This window comes from Mugil cephalus, chromosome 21 (genome assembly GCF_022458985.1).
Source record: "Mugil cephalus isolate CIBA_MC_2020 chromosome 21, CIBA_Mcephalus_1.1, whole genome shotgun sequence".
Classification (NCBI taxonomy): Eukaryota; Metazoa; Chordata; class Actinopteri; order Mugiliformes; family Mugilidae; genus Mugil; species Mugil cephalus.
In genome coordinates this window covers 17,085,162-17,108,189 of record NC_061790.1, presented here as the reverse complement: position 1 = coordinate 17,108,189, position 23,028 = coordinate 17,085,162, and the positions used below count along the sequence as shown (strand labels likewise).

Sequence of the window (23,028 nt, the reverse complement as noted above, 5' to 3'; positions counted from 1 at the left end):
ATTGACAAATATTGTAAACAAGGAGCTGGTCTTGGTGTTGCACAGAAAATTGTATTTTCAGAAAATACTGTATTTTGCATGTAATTACATACATATGTATTACGGTATTCTGTGCATATCTCTATCCACGGCACTAGCCAGATTTAAACTATCTTAGGAGTACTCTCAAAAGCCCTCTTAGGCTGAATCATGATGAACTAAGAGCGATCCCACACATTAGTGCCATTTTTTCCCACAACAGTGGTTTCTGAGAGGGTGGAGGGGAGTGATTCGTTATTTTGGCAGCGACAGATGGTCTGCGGTCCATGGAGTGTATTACCATGCCGCGCTGCGTTCTGGATAATTACGGTAGAGACGTCATGCTCCTCCCCCACACCGCAGGCTCAGTACTGCTCTTTGCCGGTGGAAGATTGGTTGGACAGCGGGTGCCATTTGGCGCAGTTTTGAGCTACATCCGTTGATAAAGGCATTCGTTTATTTATTTATCGTTGTATTTTTAACTAATCTCGCAGTCAAGCCGTCACAATGAGTGAAATTAACGTCAAAAAGCTTAAAGTTAACGAGCTGAAGGACGAGCTGAAAAAGCGTAATCTGTCGGACAAGGGGCTGAAGGCCGAGCTGATGGACCGCCTGCAGGCCGCGTTGGACAAGGAGGCCCTGGCTGGGGACTCTCCGGTCGACCAGGAAGCAGGGGCGGACGATGGCTTCGGTCAAGCCACCGAGCAAGAGGGAATGGGAGAGGAGGAACAGGGCGATGCGCTGGTAGAGGAGAGCATGGAGGCCAACGAGGACGAGGGGGAACCGGAGAACGGAGGCGACGGCAATGGCGTTGCCGAGGACGAGGAGATGGGTGAGGGGGAAGAAGACGGGGACGGGGACGGGGACGAAGACGACGAGATGGACCCCATGCTCAAGGGAGACGTTGATGACATGGAGAAAATAGAGGCGGAGGACGGTGAGCCCGGGGACCAGGCTGCTGAGGGTGAGTCGGCCGAATTGCTCATGGAAATGTGGCGGCTGCTTGGATGGACTGTGGCTGGGTGGCGGTTTTTGTATATAACGGTGTATCAGCGGCGGGAGGGTGCCGGTTGGGAATGAATCAACTGAACGCGTTACTATACAACAGGGCGTCCATGTTGAGATAGACAGCGTGACCTCACTACCAGGACTAGCCACATAGCTCATGAGCTAACATTGAGGTTAGCGTCGGTGCCCGCCTCGGTTAGTCATTAGTTAACCGTAGTTCGGACTCACAGGCGACGACTTTATCCGCGTTAGCGCACTTTGTTACACGAATATCGGTAGTAAGCGTTATTATCGCGAAGCGAGGCAACCGAGAAACAAAATCCGGTGTAGTTTGGCTTTTCGTTTGGCTAGCTTTAGCTTGCCAGCTAGCATCGTTTTCTTTGTGTCGGTGGTGCAGTGCTAACTAGCTTATCAACCGGTTAGCTTATTTTCAGAGGTTCTCGCATTGACGTTTGGCCCCAAATATTAAAAAGATAATACGTTGTTAGCATTAGCGGTACAGAGACATTCACCACTCACACAAACAGTGCACACATAGGTGGACTGTATGGGGAAAAATGGGAGTGAATATGGAGGGCTGATTACACGCAGATAAAAGCAGTCATTGTAAACAGTCACTTCCGGAAAGACGGAAAGAAAATGTTTAGAATGAATGACTGACTATGGACTGCAGCATGTCAGGCCATGGATGTTTTAGTGCGAATCGGGCCGGGGAGAGCTGAGCTAGTTATAACCGTGTAAACCGTGTTACCGTGCGGAAAAGGATCCCGGCGCTGCACCGCTTGTCTAGCTAGCACGTGGTTAGTGTGTCCGTGGTTTATAGAAAGGATTATTCTTTTTGGATGCACATTGAAAATATTCATTTACGATTTACAGCCACATGTGTAATTCAGTGTACCTTACTGGGGAGGGGAGGGGCTTACTCCAGGTCTGGGTAGGTTTCCCTGCATGATGCATTTGTCCCTGGCAACAGTAAACTTGCCCTCCTTAATGATAAAGACATGTGTCTAAACCTCATTAAAATCAATATATTTGAAACCCTTCATTGTGGGCTTATTGGCCCTTTACTTTGCAGAGACTTGTTTGTTCTAGCCCCATCAAACACAATGTTCACGATGTTAATCTGGGCCAGTTTATATTGTAATTTTACTACCTGGTCTTTAGAGCTGTTAACTATTTTCAGAATATGTTTGTATTGTTTTAAGTGTAATTATTATGAGGTGTTGCCTCTTAACTTAACATTGATGATTGTGGTCGACTCAGTGTAACTAATGAACGGGCTTTGTGGGCCAGAACCCCACTGCCAGTCCGACCTCTCTCTCTCACAAAAAGGAGCACCTCATTCTATATCTTTGTTCTATTTTCAAAGGGGATGCGGACAAAGACACGAATGCTGATCAGAAGAATAAGAAGGGTGTTAAGAGACGCCGGGAGGAACATGGAAGGGGCTACTTTGAATTTATTGAAGAGAACAAATACAGCTGGTAAGGATGGGACAGAGCAAAAATGGCCTTCAGCATCCCTGAAGCGCCATCCATAGCTTTGTTGACTTGTATTGGCTTTAAGTGCCAATGCACATAACTAGCAGGAGGAAAACCCTCATTTTCAACTATTATACTATTTATTAATAACACTACTTCCACACACATGTTTTGAGGGTCATCCCTGACTACTTAAAGAGCCTTACCATTACCCTTTACAGTGCCCACTCACATTGTGTCTTAAGTGGACTGCATTCTGTAGCAGAAGTGCATCTCTCAAGTCTCTATGAATATTTTCACATCTGTTCCTCATGCCACTTATTGTTTTGCAAAGCCCGTTGTGTCATCAAGGTGAATCGAGGCTGCTCAAAGTGAACCCAGAGGAAAGTAGAGGATGCACACTGTTAAATAGAGGGCGGGGGGAGGAGTAGCTGAGAGGCGTGGGAGGAGGGGTCCATTGCTGCAGGATAGCACTCACAGGATGTAGGAAAATTCCCAGTGTTTGGAACGTCCACGGAGGAGCTCGCTATTGACCGTCCATCGTTTTGCCTCGAAATGGTCCTATTTTTTCGTTCTGTTTTTTTTTTATTATTTTTATTTCACTGGTTGTATGATGTCAAGATGCTATTTCTGTCTTGTGTATCATGTTGTGTGTCATCATGATGTGTGAGTGCATTTGCCACACTCTTCCTCCCCTGCATAGATGACATCATGCATGGTGTGCAAGGGTGGTTGGGTGTGTATTTGTTTACATGTACTTACTTCTTGGTCAGTGTTTTTTTTCATTGCGCTGTTGAGACATTGCAGTATCAATGGGCAGATTTTTTTTTTTTAATCTTTAGGATTTTTTGGGAGAAGAATAGGACTGTTGACAAATGTTCAGGGTGAATTATTTGCACATAACTGTGTTTCCGATGCTTCAACTGTTTCCCCACACAAAGACAATTTAATTTTTTTTTGCAAGAATCTATTACTTTCCTTCTGAAAGTACATTTTTAGCTTCCCCTTTTATGACCCCGCCCTGTAAATTTGTGGACATTTAATATCCTCTGTCTAAAATATGTTGAGAGGCAGCCAATGAGTGACCCCACTGCAGTGTCCATATGCTCCGCTCAGATGGTGAATTGTCCAGACTCTAAATCTCCCTGCTTTTATTTAGCGTACACCACAGTTTATGGACAAATATGAACCTGCTGCACAGGGGTCACTGAGCCCCAAATCAGTTTCTTCCTATTAAATATTTAGTGGAGTTGGACCATTGCTTCAGCAAATAAGTGCATACAATAATTTGTTATTCTTTACCAGATTTCAATTAGATTCTTTTAAGCTTCTCATTAGAGGTTTAGTTACTTCTTCTCAAGCTACAGACTTGGTAAGTTGTCGTAGTTCTCACTACACTGATCGCTCTGTTCCAGCGGCTAAGCACAGTGACAACTTGTACTACATAGTTTCACAGAACAGCAAGTTAGTCATGACCTTTTCATTTAGAATGAGAAGTTAAATATAACTTTACTAGCTGTCGCTGCAACGAACCCCACAGCCAGACACACTCATCTGTAATGAGAGCAGTCTGTTTTGACTTCATCATTTTGGCCAGCGGAAAGCCTTGCATGCTGAGGCTAGATGGAGGTGCTTTCTTTCTGTGTATCTTTCACATTTTAGACTTCTCTGGATGCTGCAAGGTAAGTGAAGCCTTCCAAGGCCAACAATACAGCTGACTATCCAAAACGTTTGAAGGCTCGTCTGCCCAATTCACTTCCTATTTTGTTCTCACTAGTCTGTCTCTCCACTTCTTTCCCTCAGTATTTTTCAGCAAGTGGTACCAAAGGCTGGTAGATATTTCACGTGAATTGTCTAATGGATTTGTTGGGATCTCTTTTCAGGGCCTCATTTAAGTCTCCTGTGCCCCCCTTGGAGGAAGAAGATGAAGAGTTTGATGACACAAAAGTCTGCCTGGATACCTGTGAGTTTTTAAACCATATTTGTAAAAAAGACTGACCCAAGAAGATTCAAGTAACTAATGTCTAGAACATTACCACCATTGTGTTTAGTCTACCGTCATAAACCGAATGAACATGACTGTTTTTGTGTTGTAGACAATTGTGACCTGCACTTCAAGGTGTCACGGGACCGTTACAGCGCCTCATCTCTCACCATGGAGAGCTTTGCTTATCTCTGGTCCGGAGGCAAGGCCACGTACGGTGTGAACAAAGGAAAAGCCTGTTTTGAGATGAAGGTACAGAAACAATGCTCATGAACTGTAAATATAGGTTTCCTGTACATTGCCTTGCAGCACTGTTCTAATTTAATATCAGTATTTATACACAAAGGGAGTCTGTGCACGGTGCTTCAAGTTCATCAACTAAAGGGTCAAATTAAGACTAATAATAGTTAATCCTGAAATTGAATGTATTTTGCTCTGTTTGTCCAGATCACTGAGAAGATTCCGGTGAAGCACATTTCCAGCAAGAACATGGAGATTCATGACGTGCAGGTCGGCTGGTCGCTGTCAACAGGCACACTGCTGCTTGGTTAGTGCCGTTACACATGCTCTGTGCATATTACACTGCTGGGGGTGTCGTTGATGCTGGAACGATAATTTCCATTTAGTTTGGTCAAAATCTATTCAGGGCCTTACCAGAGTGATCACTGAATGAAAATTGTAGCCTGTCAACTTTTTTTTTTTACTTTTATAATGGCTTAAAAACGTATTGGCTCCAATTTTGTGTCTGTTTTATACCCATTGAATATTTGTCATTTTATTCATTAGTTGACAGTGAGCTTTGTATTAAAACCCAGTGAGTGTATTATGTGCATTTTCTTGAAGGTCAGCCCAATCAGATGGCTGCTCTGATCCTCTGCCTCCAGAGGTCCCTCTAGTGGGCTGTTAGCAGTATGACATATTAATTTAAAATGGCTTCAGCGCTGTCTGCATCATGGCAACTGCCAAGTGCCACATTTACAAGATTTGTCTCTGAAATATGTCTTCTCTTAAATGTTTTGTTTCTCCTGTTAATGTGTAGGTGAGGAGGAGATTTCCTACGCCTACTCTGGGAAAGGCAATAAGACCACCAACTGCGTAACCGAGGACTTTGGAGAAACTTTTGAGGAGAACGATGTCGTCTGCTGCTTGATTGTAAGATATAATTTTTATCAAATATTATTAGCATCATTGCTCAGTAGGGATGTATAGACCAGTGTTGTTTGGTACCGGTACCGACAAACAATACTGTTATCGGTACTTTTTTAACATCTGTCTCCCTAACCATCCCGTAATCATAACACATAGGTGATGACGTCTAGTCACTTTTACGAGCTGGAGCTTTTTTATGTACTGCAAATTGATGTGCTCTGAAAGCACCTAGTCACTGATCATGTCCGCGGAAAGGTCTAAACCAGGCATCACCAAATAGCGGACCCTGGTCTGGGCACGGACCTGTTATCATTCCAGTATTAAACCTTTAAGACCTGAACATCCGTGTGCGCACAAAAAGAAGCTCACGGTACTTGAATTACCGTAACTCACTGATGGAATTCAAAGTGGGGTTGAACACTGGGAAGTTGTGCTTTCTGGGAAAAAAAAAAAGTTGCCATTAGGGTAATGATGACGCACCGCTGCTGTCGGCTCCAGGTTGAGGAGCGACGCACGATCACGGAGCCGCAGGAGGAGAGAGATGTTTGGAGGAATTCGTTGGTAAAAACAAAGTTAGTCATACCCTTGAGATGCCAACTTCCTGGTGTTCAGTCACACTTTGAATATTGTTAATAGCGCAAACAACTGTGAGTCAAGGTAATTCAAAATTGGTGTGCTGACAGATCCTTCAGGCTTTACATGGTTAATAAAAAGATAAATCATTCCCGCATGCGCCGCTAATCTTGTTAATGTGTCAGGAGCATCATCAATGGCCAAGCCAATTAAATCGATTCTATAAGTTCAGACTTATTGGTATGTTTAAAGTATAGGCTCTTACTTTGAAATCACTTTTCAATTTGATTTTATTTACATCTGGGTACACTACTTGTGACATTAGATTCAGACCTTTGCTGGGAGGAAAGTTTTGTAACTGGAGCTCTTTGAATTTTAATTGAATACCTGAGCGATCTTAAGTGTGGGCCTACTTTATCAAAGTTGACCAAGATTTGTCTCGATGCAAAATTTGTCCGAGACAAATTTTGTCCAAGGGAGATAACACTAGCAACAGCATGAAGCACTTGCAGCGCACTCATAATATAAAACTGAAGGAGTGCGCTGTCTCTGACTGCTTAGACACGGCAAAAGTTTGTTCGCCAAACGCTACTGAGTGCATCGCCAGCGGCACTTGGCTTCTTGTCTGAATCTTCTAACGTCTTGTAATGTTTTTATGGTTTACTCTAAATTACGTTATCGGTATCGATAAAATCATAACAATATACATCCCTGTTGCTCAGTACACGGCACAGTATGCTATCATTTTACAGTCTAAAAGCCAAACAAAGTTAATTAACATGCAGATGAAATGAATGAGTATAGTATTCTCTCCTGTGTTGCTGTACATCAAAAAAGTGTTTCGTTTAATTTCCGGTTGCTCTCTTGCCTTTTCTTAGGACTTTGAGGGTGAGGAGGTGATTCTCTCCTTCTCCAAGAACGGCGCGGAACCGGCTGTGGCCTTCCAGGTCACCAAGAGTACTCTGGATGGCCAGGCTCTCTTCCCCCACGTCATCTGCCACAACTGTGCTGTGGAGTTCAACTTTGGCCAGATGGAGACTCCATATTTCCCCCAGCCCGAGGGCTACACCTTCCTGCAGCAGATCCCAGTCAGCGACCGAGTCCGGGGGCTCAAAGGTCCACAGACCAAGGCAGACTGTGAGGTAAGCAGAGGAAACTGGGTTGACAGTTTTTCCCTTTCATTAGTCATTCAGTAATGATTGACAAACAGTAACCACAAGCTTAGAGTAGTTCAAGGTGAATATTTTTCATATATAATACTTTTTTTTCTTCTATAGATCATCGTGATGGTTGGTCTGCCAGGCTCAGGGAAGACTACATGGGTCAAGAACCATGTCCAAGAGAATCCTGGGAAATACTACATCCTGGGCAGTGACACCATTGTGGACAAGATGATGGTCAGTAGAGATGCCAGCTCTATCATTGCAGAAAAATCCATTTTTCATTTAAAAAAAATAATCCTAATAACTTTGTCTACTTTGATTTATTCTAGATCAACAGCCTGAAACGTCAGTCCAAGGACATCACAAAACTAACCGCCATTTCCCAGCGAGCACCACTTTTCTTGGGAAAGTTCATTGAGATTGCCGCCCGTAAGAAGAGGAACTACATCCTGGATCATGTAAGTGGCTAAATATGATCAGTGTTTGTGATGCAGACGTGACTGTAGAATCAAATATTGTGGTAAAATAACACTATAACTGAGACTCTCCCTCCCTCCCCCTCCAGACTAACCTGTCTGCCCCCGGCCAGAAGAGGAAGATGTGTTTGTTCGCAGGCTTCCAGCGTAAGGCTGTGGTGGTTTGTCCTTCTGATGACGACTTCAAGCAGAGAGTCCAGAAGAAAGTTGAGACTGATGGCAAGGAAGTGCCGGAGCACGCTGTGCTGAAAATGAAAGGTGAAGAGCCCATTATGCACTTTGATTGACCGCATGCCAAGAGATATTTGTTCTGTGTTAGAGCTCTTATTGCACCCTATTCACATCCTGGTTTGTTTTCTTTCCATTACAGGCTTCTACTCTCTGCCTGAGGTAGGAGAGAGCTTCAGTGAGGTCATCTACGCCGAGCTGCAGAAGGAGGAAGCTGCCAAGCTCCTGGAACAGTACAAAGAGGAAAGCAAGACGGCCCTGCCTGCTGAGAAGAAGCCCAACCAGGGAAGCACCACACCGAAAAGAGGCGGCGGCCTGCGCGGTGGTGGTCGCGGGGGCAAGAACCAGTTTGGCCGTGGCGGACCTGGACAGAGAGGCGGTGGCCGTGGAGGCTTCCAGAACAGGGGAAACTTTAGAGGAGGTAAGATTGATAAACGCAATTAGGATTCACATTCGTGCTACAATAATGTACTTTATTCTAACTACTCCCCATCTGTCTGCAGCTCCTGGCCCACGTGGTGGCTTCAACCGTCCTCCTCGTGGCTTCCTGCCTCCCCCTGCCTTCAGAGGAGGATTCCCCAACCGTGGAAACTTCAACCGAGGTGGAGGCCACATGCCTAGCCTGGGCGGATCTCCCAGGGGCGGACCAATGAGGGGCAACATGGGCCCCAGAGGAGGACCCATGAGCAGAGGTGGCCCAATGAACAGGGGAGGCATGAGCAGGGGAGGTGGAGGCAACATGAATCGTGGCGGAAACAGGGGACATCCCGGCCAGGTGGGTTTGGTGATATCACTATCCATGGATCAGATAATAAATGCCATGATTTTATAAATTCAGTCACATTTTTACCATTTCTTTCATGGTTTTTCACCTTTGTCCTGCCTTTGTTCCTCCACAGTTTCAGCAGAGAGGTGGTGGCCGTGGCAACTTTGGCAACAAGAACAGCGGCAACTTCGGTAACAACAGGAACAGTGGCAACTTTGGCAACAGGAACGGCATGGACAAGGCCCAAGCCTTCAACCAGAGCTGGCAGCAAGGGGTCAGTATTCCTGCACATGAGATTGCATGGCATTGTTACACATTGTTCACATGAAAGTTGATATTTTATTGGAATAAGATGGATAGTTTTTGATAGTTTGATTGATAGAAACATAGAGAACAATTAGTTGATATCAAAAGAGAATGTTGTCTATGTTGGCTGTTTTCCACTCCCCTGGTTGCATTTGTTTTTGTGTTGTAAGAAACAATAACATCGTTTTGACCAAATGGAAAAATATTGATTTGTAATGGGCAAAATGTCTTGATGGTTGATAATATATAATACAGTTTGAGGGTGGTGGTGATGTTGAGTATGATCCTTCAGTAACCTCTCCGTCCTGTCTGTCCTGTGTAGTTCTGGAACCAGAAGCCTTGGAGCCAGCAGTATCAGCCTGGATATTACTAAGACACTTGTTCTAATGGACTGGTGGCCGACCCTGAGATATCCACCACTTGCCACGGAACATCCCTGTACCCCGCTGTTTGATTTCCTTTCCATAGAACCCACTTTTAATCATCACAAACCCACCAACTTACAACAAAGACTAAAGCAACATGGAGCAACAACATTCCATCCGAGCAAAGACCAGGCAGCGCGAGTGTAATTGGAGCGTTATGAATCAAAATATCAGAATATACATGTACAGTGTGGGTTCACGCAATCATCGGTTATTTTAGTTTTTGTTGTATATTTCATTATCTTTTCCACCACTTTTAATGACATGCTTTTAAAAAAAAAAACCTGTAACGTCCCAAAATTCTCAAAATGTTGCTGTCCAGCAGATATGATTTATTTTTGTTTTTTCCTTTTAATTTTTTCAGGGTTGTGCATTTTATCTGTGCTGTGACTTTTGTTTTTTGCTTTTTTATTACAAATTGTAAATATTCTTTTTTTTTTTTTTTCGTGTAGTTTGTATAAGAAGCTTAAGAGACCCTAACGATTTAAAGGAACCTTGGCTTCTTGGCAGGGAGCATGATGGTCGATCATATTATTAGACTGTACGTGTCCATAGAGTCAAAGCAGCAGGTAAATTACAGCAAGTTTTTGTCTTTTGTTCCCAATATCTAATCTGTAACATAACCTCCATAGACCTACAATAAACAACTTGTTGGCTTTTTTACATTCTTCCTGGCTTATGACTTTTAATTCAGTTCAAAGGTGTGTTAAAGACCTTTGTACGGGCTGTGGCCTGGTTTGCTACTTCAAACAAAATGGCTACAGGCCCCATTTGGCGCCTCATTAGTTAAGTATTCCCTTCAAGTGTCTAGTTTTTGATACGTCATTCCTTCTCCTTTAGTTATTCTAATGTATATTGCTCTGAGGAAGTGTTTTGGCCAAGCCACTTTTAAGGATAGAAGTAAGACATTATTAGTAATGCACTATGCCTTTTTATTCGTATGTTTTTAATTTATATTAAGATTAGGGCACTGACTATGCTTGACTCTCAGGAGAAAGTTTGTTTTCTAGTTTGTCTTTGTCAACGGTTCCTTTAGTGCAGTAGACTTCTGAGAAAAGTGCAGATCAGTCCTTTTAATTAAACGCAAAATCATGGCGGAATTAGACTTTTTAGTGCATGTATTTATGTTAAAGCCACTTTTTAAATTTCAAACAAACTTCTGACTCTACTAGCTCAGCGCAGAAGTGCTAGAAAGCAGACGGGGTTGCTCATTTTCACCAGCAAACCAAAAGGGCTACGCAGTATCACAAATACTTCCATCACCGGCACCACCCCCCCAAGTTCAACAAGATTCCCCCCCCCTTCTTTTTCTTTCTTTTTTTTCTCCTTTAAAAAAAATTCATGAAAAAAAAATTTAACTATTTTTCACTACAACAACTTACCAAGTCAGCTTGAAAACAAGAGACTAAGCGGTCCAAGAGTTCATGTTTGTGACTGTGTGGCCCGGCAATAATGGCAGCTCCCCATCCCAACGGCTCGTAGTGCGTCCTGGCACCCAGCTTACGTTTCAAGCTCTAGAACAAAAATAAAATTATTACACTAGATCAGAAAGATTCCAGTGGTATGTGTCCATTGCTTTTATTTCTATCTGCCCGTGTTGATATCTATTAAACGTGTAAATACTAATTCAGCCATGCAAGAATGTTCATTAACCAGTTGACTGAGTAATAAATGTGTTGTGGTTAAGAAAGTATTAGTCTGCCCGCGTACTGCTGTGTGATGAATCTATTTAAATGTCTTGGAGAGTTCGTGCCCTCCTTTTTCTTTCTTTTTTTATTGTACTGGATACATAAATCTAGCCGAATGCAAGCTTTGAGTTTACAGTGTAATCTATGATACAACAGACACTATATTTTTATCGCTTTGTGTTGCAGGTTGTATATCAGGTCTTTTACTATTAAACCAACAGTGCGAAAGCTTTGAGACTTTTTGAGATTTGTTGTCTTTTCTATCTGACCGTTTTTAATATTTGTGTTTAAAAATTGGAATTGTATTTTTTTTTGTCTCTATTAAAGTTAAAGAAGCTGGTATATAGTGAGTTTGTGGTTTGTTAATGTACGTGTAAAAGCTTTTCATGCTTTATTGTCTTCAGTTTGTGTTTTCGAAACCGAACGCCTTTGAAAGCATCTTTTTAAAATCAGAATTTATCAGGTACCTTTGGACAAATCTAAAATACATCCTTCTTACAGACTGTATCAAGTTCTACTCATTTTGCCGTTTTCCTGTCTTCCAAAGGAGCCCTCTTGACTGCATGCTGCTGCCACCTCCATGCTTCACAGCACACTTGTGATCATTATTTGGCACCAAACATGCTGTCTTATCTGATAGCCACACAGCTGCTGAATGACTCAGAGAATCCTTCTCTGTAAAAGTAAATATTTTGCCAAATGTTGGATGGATTCTCATGGATTCTTTCAGTTATGAATCTGACAAGTCGATATTTCTGGTTGAATGTTTAGTTGTCGGTATCCAAGTCAACAAATAACAGAGAATGTGTTCAAAACTGAACAAAAAATAAATAATCCGTCACATCATCAAATTGATATTTAGTAGTCCTGCCATTAGCAGCAGTAGAACTCTGATCCCCTCAAGCCCTTCACACTGTAGAGGGTAATCTTGTCCCATTCTTCTTGAATTTACGCTTCTGTTTACGCTTTGAAACAGACCTTTTGATAATCAACCACCGATTTTCAAAGGGGCTCATGTCCAGGGATTGAGCAGGCCACTCTAAGACCTGGATACTGAGCTCCTGCAGCCAAGTTCTACTGGCCCTGGATGTGTAGCAAGGGGCATTATCTTGTTGAAACATCCAGTTTCGTGTGTAGCAGGGAGCATGTGGGTTTGGAGAATGGCACAATATTTGACAGAGTTCAATGTGCCATCACAGACAGTGAGATGACCAACTCCAGCAGCACTCATTCATCCAAGCCATGATACTGCCTACACCATGTTTGACAGTAGGTACTGTACATGCTGGAGATAATGCTTCACCTGGTCTTCTGTGTACCCTCACATTAGCAGGAGGAAGATAAAGCTGGAAACTGGACTCATCTGACCACAGAATCTTCTTCTATTTCCTGACTGTCCAGTTCTTGTGTGCTTGGACCCAACGATGCCGGATTAATTTATGTCTCTGACACAGGTTAACCTGGCATCGTTGGGCCCCTCTACAGTGATCAGGGGCTTCTTGACAGCCTTCTTAAGGACTTTAAGCCATGATCTAAAAGTCGACCACGTACAGTGCAGATGGAACACTGGACACTAGTTTGATTTGACCACTGCTGTTGGAGCTCCTGTGATGTCATTCGGCGGTTTTCCCTGCACATGTTGACCAGAATGCAGCCATTTCTTGCTAAAGAAACCCTTGAATGCCCACATCTTGGTTTGTCTTCCAAGCTGTTGGTTCGTCTGTGTTTCTGCAGAGTGGATCCAGCTGCTGGAGGACTGCGTCTGCATTTCCGGGCCATCTGACAGCAGCTATACTCTCCCTGACTAAGAATCTGTATCTTCAGGTGTTTCCTGCGTGAGGTTCCCTGTTTTGGTCATTTTTGTCTCTGAAGAACTTTCAAATGTGCTTGCTTTATATAGACGCAAAGCACGGCAACAGAAAAATGTGTCTTTTCATAAAAAGCACGGCCTACATTAGTGGATCACTGGTACCAAAGTTTCTTACGAATTTTTATGGAACCACTCAATTTAAAATTTTTAATGGCTGTTTTGGGATTTGTTTAGTATTTTGTGACTGTACTAAAAGAATTTGCACTTGAAGAGCGAAGAGTGACTCTTAATGCAATATTTCACAAATGCATGGGGTGTCGTATTTGTTCATTCAGGAAAATGAGCCAATATCACATATCTTCGAGGCACAAAAGCAGGCAATGCTCGTTAATTAACTGTTAGGTTAATATTAACAATAGAAATTTATCAGAGATTTATCCTCACAACGCAGGAAAAGGTCACAAAACCTTCTTTTAAGGGTTTGGAATCCACAAATCCACAGTCAGACAGACTGTGAACAAATGGAGGAGATTTTTAAAACGACTGTAACCCTCCACGGGAGTGGTCGACCAACAAGGGTCACTCCGAAAGCAAGAGGCATAATTTGGAAAAGGTTTTGTGGACAGATGAGTCCAAAGTAAGTTTGGTTGGTTTAAAGGAGGGACTCATGACCGGAGACTAACCAACGCTGCATTCCTTTGAGTCTCAAGATAAACTGGGTCATGCAGAGAGACGACCACTGAAAGCACACAAATGGCTCTACAAAAGAATCATTAAAGAAGAACCAGATGAATGTTTTGGAAGTCCTGACCTTAATCCAAAAGATGTGTATTTTAAAAAGCGTGTTGTGAAAATTTTTATGCCGAAATGTAGAAAATTCTGAAGGGCTTGTAAAACGCATAATTTGCTCCAGAGATGATGACTTGTAACAGCTTTATTCACCATGTCACAAGAGTATTTGTACTGACATTTCCATCAGCCTCAAAGACGGTGATCACAGCAAACGACACTGAACTATGTCTGCTAAAACCTACCGGGCGCGCTTGTGTGCGTCTTCACTATTTCATATCGGCATCTGTCTGTCTTCATAAGTGTCAAAATACACTCCTTAAGTCTGCTTTGATTTATTGTTACGAAACCGGTGATGAAAGCCGACACTGCAGCTGAAGGGTTGTCAATCCAACAGTGCGTAAGGCCTTTTTCACATGCGTGTTTACAGTACCACCTGTGCTTCTTCTATTCACTGCTGCTGCGTGATGGCAATTCACTTCCCTCCCAGACAGACGGCTGCTTGTCTTTGGCAGGTCGGCATGTTTACCTACAACAGCAGCATATTAGCGAATGACAAGACCCCCCGCTCAGACAGCAAACAGTGCATTAGGTATTGGCTCTGATTGCCAGTGTTTGGCCCGGTCTAAGCCTGATGTCAACGCATGAAGAGCCAACTCTGGCTTAATGCGAATTGACTTCATGTTGCCCCGTATGCCCTGCCACGTAGATACCATCCCACTGTAAATAAAGCATTACAAGCAGGTTTGACCGTCGTTGTAAATGACGGCGTGCCCCCAGCGTAACAAGTGTTATAAGTCATTAGGCAAATTATTTGCTCTGTTTTACATCTTCCTATAAGTGCAAATGACACGGTGAAAGACCCGGGCAGCTGCATGCACTGTGACTGCATGTGAATGCCATGATGAATGTGAATGGGGCCCGAGACAGCAGGGAAGAGGAAGACCCGGAGATTTAGGTGAAACAAAATACTTTATTTTCCATACAACATAAAACTCATCCATATTATGTACAGCTTGAAAATATAACACATGGGACAGAATTTGAATGACTGCAGCAGATTCGACACAACTCATACATCAAATTCGAATAAAAAACATATCAAAAATCTAGAAAATATACAAAAGTGCTTGTGGTGGGAGATGGCAGTTCATTGGCAGCGGGACCGCCGGTTGTGTGTGAAACCCCCAGTAAATGTCCATTTAAATAGAAAGTACTAGACGTGTGTTAGAACCTTTAAATACATCAACACCCCCGTGGAGGAAATACTATAATATTCCTATAACGCTTCCCAGGAGTCTGTGACTATAGGACTACTACAGATGTCTCCTGTAACTTCACACTATGGAGACATTGTCCAGCGTGCATGCACACCTCTCTACAATCATGTTGGGGAACTCGGCCACCTCGATCTCTGTGTAGTCCCCTTTCTTCACGAGGTACATGATAGGCAGCGGGGCGCTCTCTGACGCGGTGCACCGCCGCTCGCCGTAGCCGTAGTTGCGCTTGGGCTGCTTGCAGCCTCCGGTGCACCTGAAGGCCTGGTAACCTGCCGGCTCGATGATCCAGTACTGTGTCCAGGTGAGCGCACGGAAGTTGATGAAGTATTGCTCTCTGCAGCACGTGTCCTTGTTTTGGTTGGCGTCGCAGTCTCCGCGAGAGCTGAGGGGAAAATGATAAAAATAAAGTTAGATGATTGCTGTTAAAACGATCAAGAATGGGGGGCTGGGGGGGCAGTACAACGGGCCCTGGATCTCTTAGCTACACCCTTGTCATCCAAATGCCAGTTAAACTTTAAAAAGTCACTTAAGATCATGACTGTGAAATGGTGAGGTGTTCTGAATATACAGAATATTCTTGTTGGACGTGTTGCTAAGTTTCGTGGTGCCAGCAGGCAATTTGCTACTACAATTCTCCAAATCATGAGAATTAGTCAACTAACGCCCCCGTGCCACACTACAACACACCTATCAGTGCATGCAAATGGCGACAGGTCAAAAACAAAAAGAGGACATGGGCTAATTGTCACGCCGATACAATATCCTGTATATCAAAAGTTCGCGCCCTTACCCGTACTCTTCGAGGTTGAGTGTGTAGAGGATGAGCTCGGGCTTTCCCAAGGTGTTGTCCGTCTGCTCCTGGGTGGTAAAGCGGACACTCTTGGCCATCTCTGCCGCGTAGCTGCCAGGTCTCTCGCCCTCGATCCACACCTCCAGGTGCATAGGTGTTTTCTGCTGCGTCTTGGACCAATAGTGCACCGCCTGTGTGACATCAAAGCTCTTCCAGCCGGTCTCGTGAATGGGGATCAACCTGTGAACACGATAAGGACGATCAATTAAAATGAGATGCAGGTGACGTGAAGATCAGCCCCCGCGAACACGACTGTGTCGCTGCAAAATTATTTTTATTTTTTATTTTTGAAGAAAAAGAAACTGTAAGAAACAGAACAATCCCGTACCGTGAATCTATCAGTGATGTCCGGTTAGATCCGTTGGGCAGCACCTCCACCCAGTAGATGCTGACCCTGGCGTTGTTGACGGGCCGGTGGTTCTTCCTCTCCACCGCGAAGCGTTTGTGGTAGGAAGCCCGCTGGTAGAGCTTCAGCTCCGCCATGGTCACCTCGCTGTTATCCGGGATCCTCGCTTCCATGTCGAACACCATGCGATGCCGAGTGGTGTCAGAGTACACATACTCCCCGGAAATATCTGAAGCACACAACATTACCAGCGTTTAGTATTTTTTTTCCTCTTGGGTAGCTCTAAATTGCTATTTAAGTAAATATATTTAGATGCGTAAAACTGTCTTTGCGCACAGGCTTCACAATTACGCACGGAAATACAGTGCACGTAAAAACTATTTCAAACTATGTCATACAAATTGCGAGTTGCACATTTTAGAAACGGAAGCGTTTCTTACCGGCGTTGCCAGGGATTCCCCTCAGGATGCCCGCCAGGCTGGGCAACGATCTCCGTCTCCTGCTGTGGTGCATCTTCAGCATGGACGCGTACTTATTTTTGATGTGCGCAGGAATGATCAGGTTCTCCAAATCCCTCTTGTGGATCTTCGGGACTTCATCCAAACCGAGCTTCTGCAGAAGCGCGTCCTTCATATCCTGATGCGTAAAAGCCTTGGAGAGGCCGAAGAGAGCGGTGCACAGGACACAAGCGCGGAGGAAATCCATGAGTAAAAACTTCAGTGTGACAGACAGGCAGCACAGTAGCAGATACACAGTGTCCCCCCGACGCTCCCACCGGCCCCTTATATTGTTGCGGCCCTCCCAGCCGTTCGCACTTTGTCGATGGGGGCAGGGACCATTATCAGAACAAAGGTGCGACCATACAGCCCCATCCTAAACAGGATATCTAAGTGACCATACTTCAAACAGCAACAATTAGACTCGAGTGCCATCCGCATTGTGGTGGTGTAATTTCACCATAGCTCCCCTATGTTTGATGTTGTTTCGGCTTGGGTTGCAATGGATGCCAGAACGGGGATAAATAAGGTAATATAGATTCAACTGGAAAGTGCGTATATGACAATTCATTTACAATCTCCTCATGCAATATCACGAGTTTTAGTGGTTGTTCAGCTTTGTTTTGAAGGCCACAGTCATCACAAAAGCATAGAGCGAATGTTGAAATACTCTTTCAGGGCCTTCCCTTGCCTACAACTAAGAGAACACAGTTATTAGAAGAGTTGTTTGGAATAGACTTTTTAAATTTAAAATATTTGAATCAGTATTGGCGTCGTTATCAGTGAAAGCTTTATGACAGTATGATTTTCTATTGCTTTCCAATTCAAGTTGATTCTTGAAGACTACTGCTGCTTAGTTGATTGACTTCAAGACGTTGCCAGCGCTCTCCTTATCTGGACAATTAATTTCTCCTGAATTAGACACACGTCCTCCTGTGGTGCGGTCTCTGCTGCTGCACATGTGCCCCCCAGACAGACATCTCTTGACCCTGTGAACCTGTAGTGCCCTCTCCTCAGTAGCACCCTTGTCTACACACACCCGACACTCGGGACGTGTACATTCCACTGGACGATGTCAGGCAGGTCCAGTCTGGCAACAGTCTGTCACACTGTGGATTTATTTCTGTCTGGGTGGCCGTAAAAGCAGTTCTATCCAGGAAAGGTGGAAGATCTGGACGCGGCAGTCTGTAGATTTCGGTGCAAGCGAATAACTGGGGAGTCCAGGAGGAAGTAGTGCACATGGCTTGGAGGGAGGAGGAGGAGGAGGAGGAGGAGGAGGGGGCACAGGATTAGATGTTTATTCCGAGCCCTGTCACCCATTCTTGGCCCTCTCCAGCAGATTAAAATTATTAGCCAAACAGACAGTTAATCCAGGGGCCGGGGGGCCGGCGAGGATGTGGATTGGGGCAGGCTCTTCACAGGTTGGTGATTATCTGATTCCATTGCGAGGATTTGCCTTGCCTTTTTTGTCACACAAACATTAGAAGAGGGGTGCTCTCGCTGGCTGCCCAGAAGGCCCGGGCTCTGGTTGTGTATTGGGCTGTGTTTGCTTAGAGATGTCAGACAGACTGGAGGGGCACACAGGAAGAGCAAATGACAGATGACTGCCAGACCTGCTCACTGCTTCTGCTGCTGCTGTAGCGCCTGCAGCCTACCGGCGAAACAAATTATTAATTAGGGCTGGAGAACTGATACTAGGCAACGCTATAATTACATGTGTACAAGTGTCATTTATAGAGATCATCCCAAACATACAGTGACAGGAAATCTTCAAAGCAACATACCGCTGCGCTTGTCTTTAATTAACTGCAAATCTTGCAAATGTTTGCTCTTTTTATGTCCGTTTTGCAACTTTAATGTTTAAAATTTTCACCTGGAACTTTCAACTCTGCAAATGTTGTTGGCTCTTTGGACTCATGCGTCATATTTGTTGCTCTTTTAGGTTCATTTTAATTCTGAGACTTTTTTTAATTTGATTTTTACTTTAACGAGACACATTATTGATTTTTATTAGTTTAACTGATGGGAACAGAGCTCATTAATTAAACACTGATCAGTTCTGACAGTACTGTGAACCAGCCTGTGTTTCATTTTTATCCCTGGCCAGATGTTATAAAGGAGCTTTCAACTGCAAAATAATTTTAATATAAAATGTATATTTTATTGTATATATTGTATTGTTTATATTGTCTTATTGTATATAGGTCTTATTCTTCCTCCTTTTTGTTCTTATATTTTTTTTCACACGATGCGCGTATTCTAACTATAATTATCTACTTACTCTTATTTATTCTTATTGCCTTCATTGCTCTTGTTCTTAACACTGGTACACTCTGAGTAGGAGCTGCTGTAACAAAAAGTAATTTCTCACTGGGATCAATAAAGTAATTCTGATTCAGATTTTTATGTGTATATATAAGAATATACATGTTTTATTGTTATTGTCCGGCACAAAACAACAACAGTTTTACACTGTGGTTTATTGAAGTAGCTATGATGAAACCCAGCTTCCCACCTGGGATTAATAGTTTTGTCTGATTCTGATGCAAAATAAACATATATGACCACAATACTACACAGAGTTAGGCCACGCTTTGATGACAGAACTTTTCGGCCTTTCAAACACTGAGAATCCATTCTAATGGGGTTATTTAGCAGCCATCTCCTTCAAAGGTGAGCTCCAAACTGCTCTATTACATTGTCTGATGTCAGGATCATCAGTGCAGACATGTAAATTCAAAGCAGCTCTTTTGTCCAGTCCAGTCAAGGGCCAGTCTAAGCGCCTGAGCTCCCTCCACGGCCTCGAGTACATATGCCCGCGCTGTACCTCTCTCTTCCTCACATTACAAGCCCTAATTCGGGAAATTAAGATGGCCTCTGTGTGATATTTCTCAGTCTTTCTTCCTTCCCATGCCAATCAAAGACGAGCTGCCTGTAGTTCAAAGCTACATCTGATGCTCCTAGGTGCCATTTCTTTTCAATCAAAGGCCAACAAGCTCCCACAATCAACAACGCAGGTGTTAATTAACATCCAACCATTTGCATTCAAAAGCAGTCCAATTTATAGGTCATTCCCTTCCATTTGTGAAACATGAAATCCCCTTTGCTCGCAGGGGCTGCTGTTTGTAAATGGCTCGGTTTAAATGGTGCCTGTGAGACAAATATTCCAGTGGGCTCCTTCCCGGGGAGAACGACTGGTTCCCCGGCCTCAGTTTGGTTTGGGCATTAAGTTTAGAGCATCTCATTATGGACGTCTCCCTGAGAGCCAGGCGGAGCTGCTGCATGCTCCAAACAGTCAATATTGAACTTGTGTTGGTGGTCACCACAAATTCCTCATTATTCACACGGCTGCTTTGTCACCGACTTCCTGGCCTGCCGTTGCCTGCTTTATCTGAACATCAAATATTTGGAGAAATGAACCGCTCTAGTTTGCAAATCAATGACCATTCACAAGGAAAAGAAAGGAAAACACACGTCCAAGATGTACTCAGTGTCTGGATCAAATCCATCCAGCTGGCTGCCAATAATCATCGATCAGTCTGTGAGAAGGGGAAAGTGCTAGACCTGCGCAGGGGGCAATAGGCTACAATTATTGCCTCCACATCTAGACGAAGCGCAGGACAGTCTAATTGCATTTCACACAACTAATGACGGATCAATCAGCGCAGAGACATGGGGTCTAATCCAAGAGTAGACCGAAACAAATAGGATCAGACATGATTAGTTGGGGGCTAACGATAAATATTTTCATTAACCTTTGATAAGTGCTACTAATGAACTGGCCGATAAAGTCAAAGTCCCTCTAGTGGATGAGAAATCCAGTGACTGTAGAGTCGGTATTATGAAAGATATTCTGTGATGGAAATTTGTTAAAAACTGATTTGCAAAACAGGCAAGATGCACAGCTGCAGTACCCTGTAGAAATACTCTTGGCTGTCAATGGTTGTGGGGAGACAATTTGTACACTAGAGGGCGCTACTGTAACACAGGACACCTCTTTAAGGGCACTTGCTCACTTTTTGTTTTGTGTTTTTTGCTTTATATCCCTGTTATCAGTCTTATTGGTATTATTATTTGCGGTAGCAGTACAGTAATGCATTATTTTTATACAGCAATAGGATTAGTATTATATTTTATTTTATTTTGTTGAAGGGTACATAAAATTTTCTATTTAATTCCATACCATTTAGTTCAATTTTTTATCTCATTATTGTAATGTGTTTTTCTTAACGATATGTTTATTAATGTTTTTCTGCTTATGCAAATTCAGCAGCGTCAAAATAAAATAAAAAAATTATTTTAAGAAAAACAATTGCGCCTCCACAACCAAACTACACATGTACATGTAGATACACGAACAAAAATCTTCTCAGACAAAGATAGAAAAGGAGAGAGAGAAAGAAAGAAAGAAATGCACAAACACACAGTCCTCAAGTTACACTGAAATTCAAAGTCCATCACAGTCCTCCCATAATTAAACGTAGGTTGAGCTTGTTGCGAGGTTTATCTATCTATCTACCTGAACACCAGTTTTACTCATCAGCTTTTATATTCCCAAACTGAACTAATCCATACCCTTAACATGCAACTATTTTTATTGGAACTGATGAAGAGGTGTTTCTTTCCTGCTTATTTTTGACACTCAGAGGATTCATAGCCTTTAGAGCTAGCGTGTGGTACACAGACACACTCTTTTAGGCCTGTGTCCCCACCCCCCCTCAAGACTCAGCTGCCGTCTAGGCCGTTAATGATTAATAGATGTACTTTGAGCTGTGATAAGAGCTGCACTTCAGAAGGATGGGCACCTCCAAACACATGAGAGCACCACGCTCTAGGCTACATAAACCCTGTCCACGCGGGTGTTTATATGCTGCCCAACGGTTGGCTAATGCAGCGCGCCGTTGTCACATTATCACGTTTTAGACTTGTCATTACATCTAAAGACGGAGTGTAACTTGAGTTTGAATGCCTGCTCGTGGCTGCTCTGGAATCAGCAGGATTGATTATCCACATAATGTGGACTGATCTTCATGGAAGTCATAGACAAACCAAACAATTAGCACATGTCTGAAGCAGGAAAAAGTAAGTGAAGAGAAATGAATTGACTTGTATAACCTGATTTGGCAGGAGTAGCAATATCTCACCTTATTTCCGGTAAACTCTTAAGAGACTTGCACAACAATGAGGAGGAGTTTTCCCGTTCACGTGCAGAGCACTCTCTCTCCATAAAGTTCAGCCAAGACTTCGCCTTTTGTCTCATGTGCCCACAGAGCATTGTCCCGGAGGTGTTTTGGAACTGTAGTGGTCTCCTGCAACCTTGAGATGTTCTTCAGAAAGCAGGGATTTCCTTCACGTTGACCTTCCATCGATAACGTTCTTATGTTGTGCTTACACAAATAAAGATTACAGCAAGCTGTAGCTCCTTCTACAGATGTGTTGCTGTTGAGCTTGGGCTCCCACCCACTAGCATAGGGAGAGCAGCATCAATCCTGAATTTCATTCATTTGGAGACAAGTTGTCTTTTTGAGGACTGATGAACACCCAGGTCTTAACAAACACTTCTATGGCTGTTTCAACTCTCTATTATGCTTCCCCCAAAGTTCCTGTGATTAAGGCATGGCTCACACCCACCCAGTCTTTCTCATGAGGACTTTGTCACTAATCTCGATCTCACCTGCAGTTGTGTTTAGCTTTGTTAGTTTGCGCTCAGCATTAAGCCTCGCTAACTCGCGAACAAGAGGTAGTGACAAACATGACACAGCATGACCTTGTAACCAGCTCTGAAACATAGGAAACACATGTCAGTATTACAGATACAATAAAGTGCAAATATTTTTACATACTGGTAAATCATTTTGATGTATAAGCCAAGACCACACATGCATTGCAAAATGCTCTGGTGTCATCTATTGTAATGCATATTGCATAACTGAGGACGGCCCTGAGTTCAGACTTGCAGATATATAGCCTCTGCCTATTAGGGGTTCCAGCTATCAAGTCTCAGCACAGGTAAACTTAATGTTTTGCATGCAGTTAAAGGGACAGCAGTCATTGTTATTCCCTTCTGAAGAATATGTGTCCTCTTCGCACCACGCCACCAGCAGACTCATAGACGGCCTGCAGTTCCCATTCACAATATTGACAGCCCCCACCACCAGAAGCCCACACCAGCAGCCCCCTCCCTCCGCACA

General features: G+C 43.5%; 2 protein-coding genes across 4 annotated transcripts; one reads left to right on the top strand and one right to left on the bottom strand.

Annotated features, from left to right (window-relative positions):
* The first annotated feature begins 381 nt into the window (after positions 1-381).
* On the top strand, positions 382-11,607 carry hnrnpub (heterogeneous nuclear ribonucleoprotein Ub). Its single transcript, XM_047573373.1, has 14 exons — positions 382-982; positions 2,396-2,510; positions 4,391-4,470; positions 4,604-4,743; positions 4,939-5,038; positions 5,531-5,643; positions 7,092-7,355; positions 7,491-7,610; positions 7,706-7,834; positions 7,942-8,110; positions 8,223-8,501; positions 8,584-8,855; positions 8,980-9,120; positions 9,475-11,607. The coding sequence occupies exons 1-14, from the start codon at positions 526-528 to the stop codon at positions 9,523-9,525; spliced, it is 2,430 nt and encodes an 809-aa protein (XP_047429329.1). The 5' UTR covers positions 382-525; the 3' UTR covers positions 9,526-11,607.
* A 3,216-nt stretch (positions 11,608-14,823) lies between these two features.
* Positions 14,824-22,983, bottom strand: lft1 (lefty1). Of its 3 annotated transcripts, none has more exons than XM_047573733.1 (5): positions 21,982-22,983; positions 16,781-16,991; positions 16,323-16,569; positions 15,935-16,174; positions 14,824-15,526 (listed from the first exon to the last, which is right to left on the bottom strand). In XM_047573733.1, the coding sequence occupies exons 2-5, from the start codon at positions 16,971-16,973 to the stop codon at positions 15,202-15,204; spliced, it is 1,005 nt and encodes a 334-aa protein (XP_047429689.1). In that variant the 5' UTR covers positions 16,974-16,991; positions 21,982-22,983; the 3' UTR covers positions 14,824-15,201. The 3 variants fall into 3 exon arrangements, with proteins under 3 accessions (XP_047429689.1, XP_047429687.1, XP_047429688.1); XM_047573731.1 differs by having other exon boundaries at positions 16,781-18,488; positions 21,982-22,981; XM_047573732.1 differs by having other exon boundaries at positions 16,781-18,405; positions 21,982-22,981.
* Between the last annotated feature and the right edge of the window lie 45 nt (positions 22,984-23,028).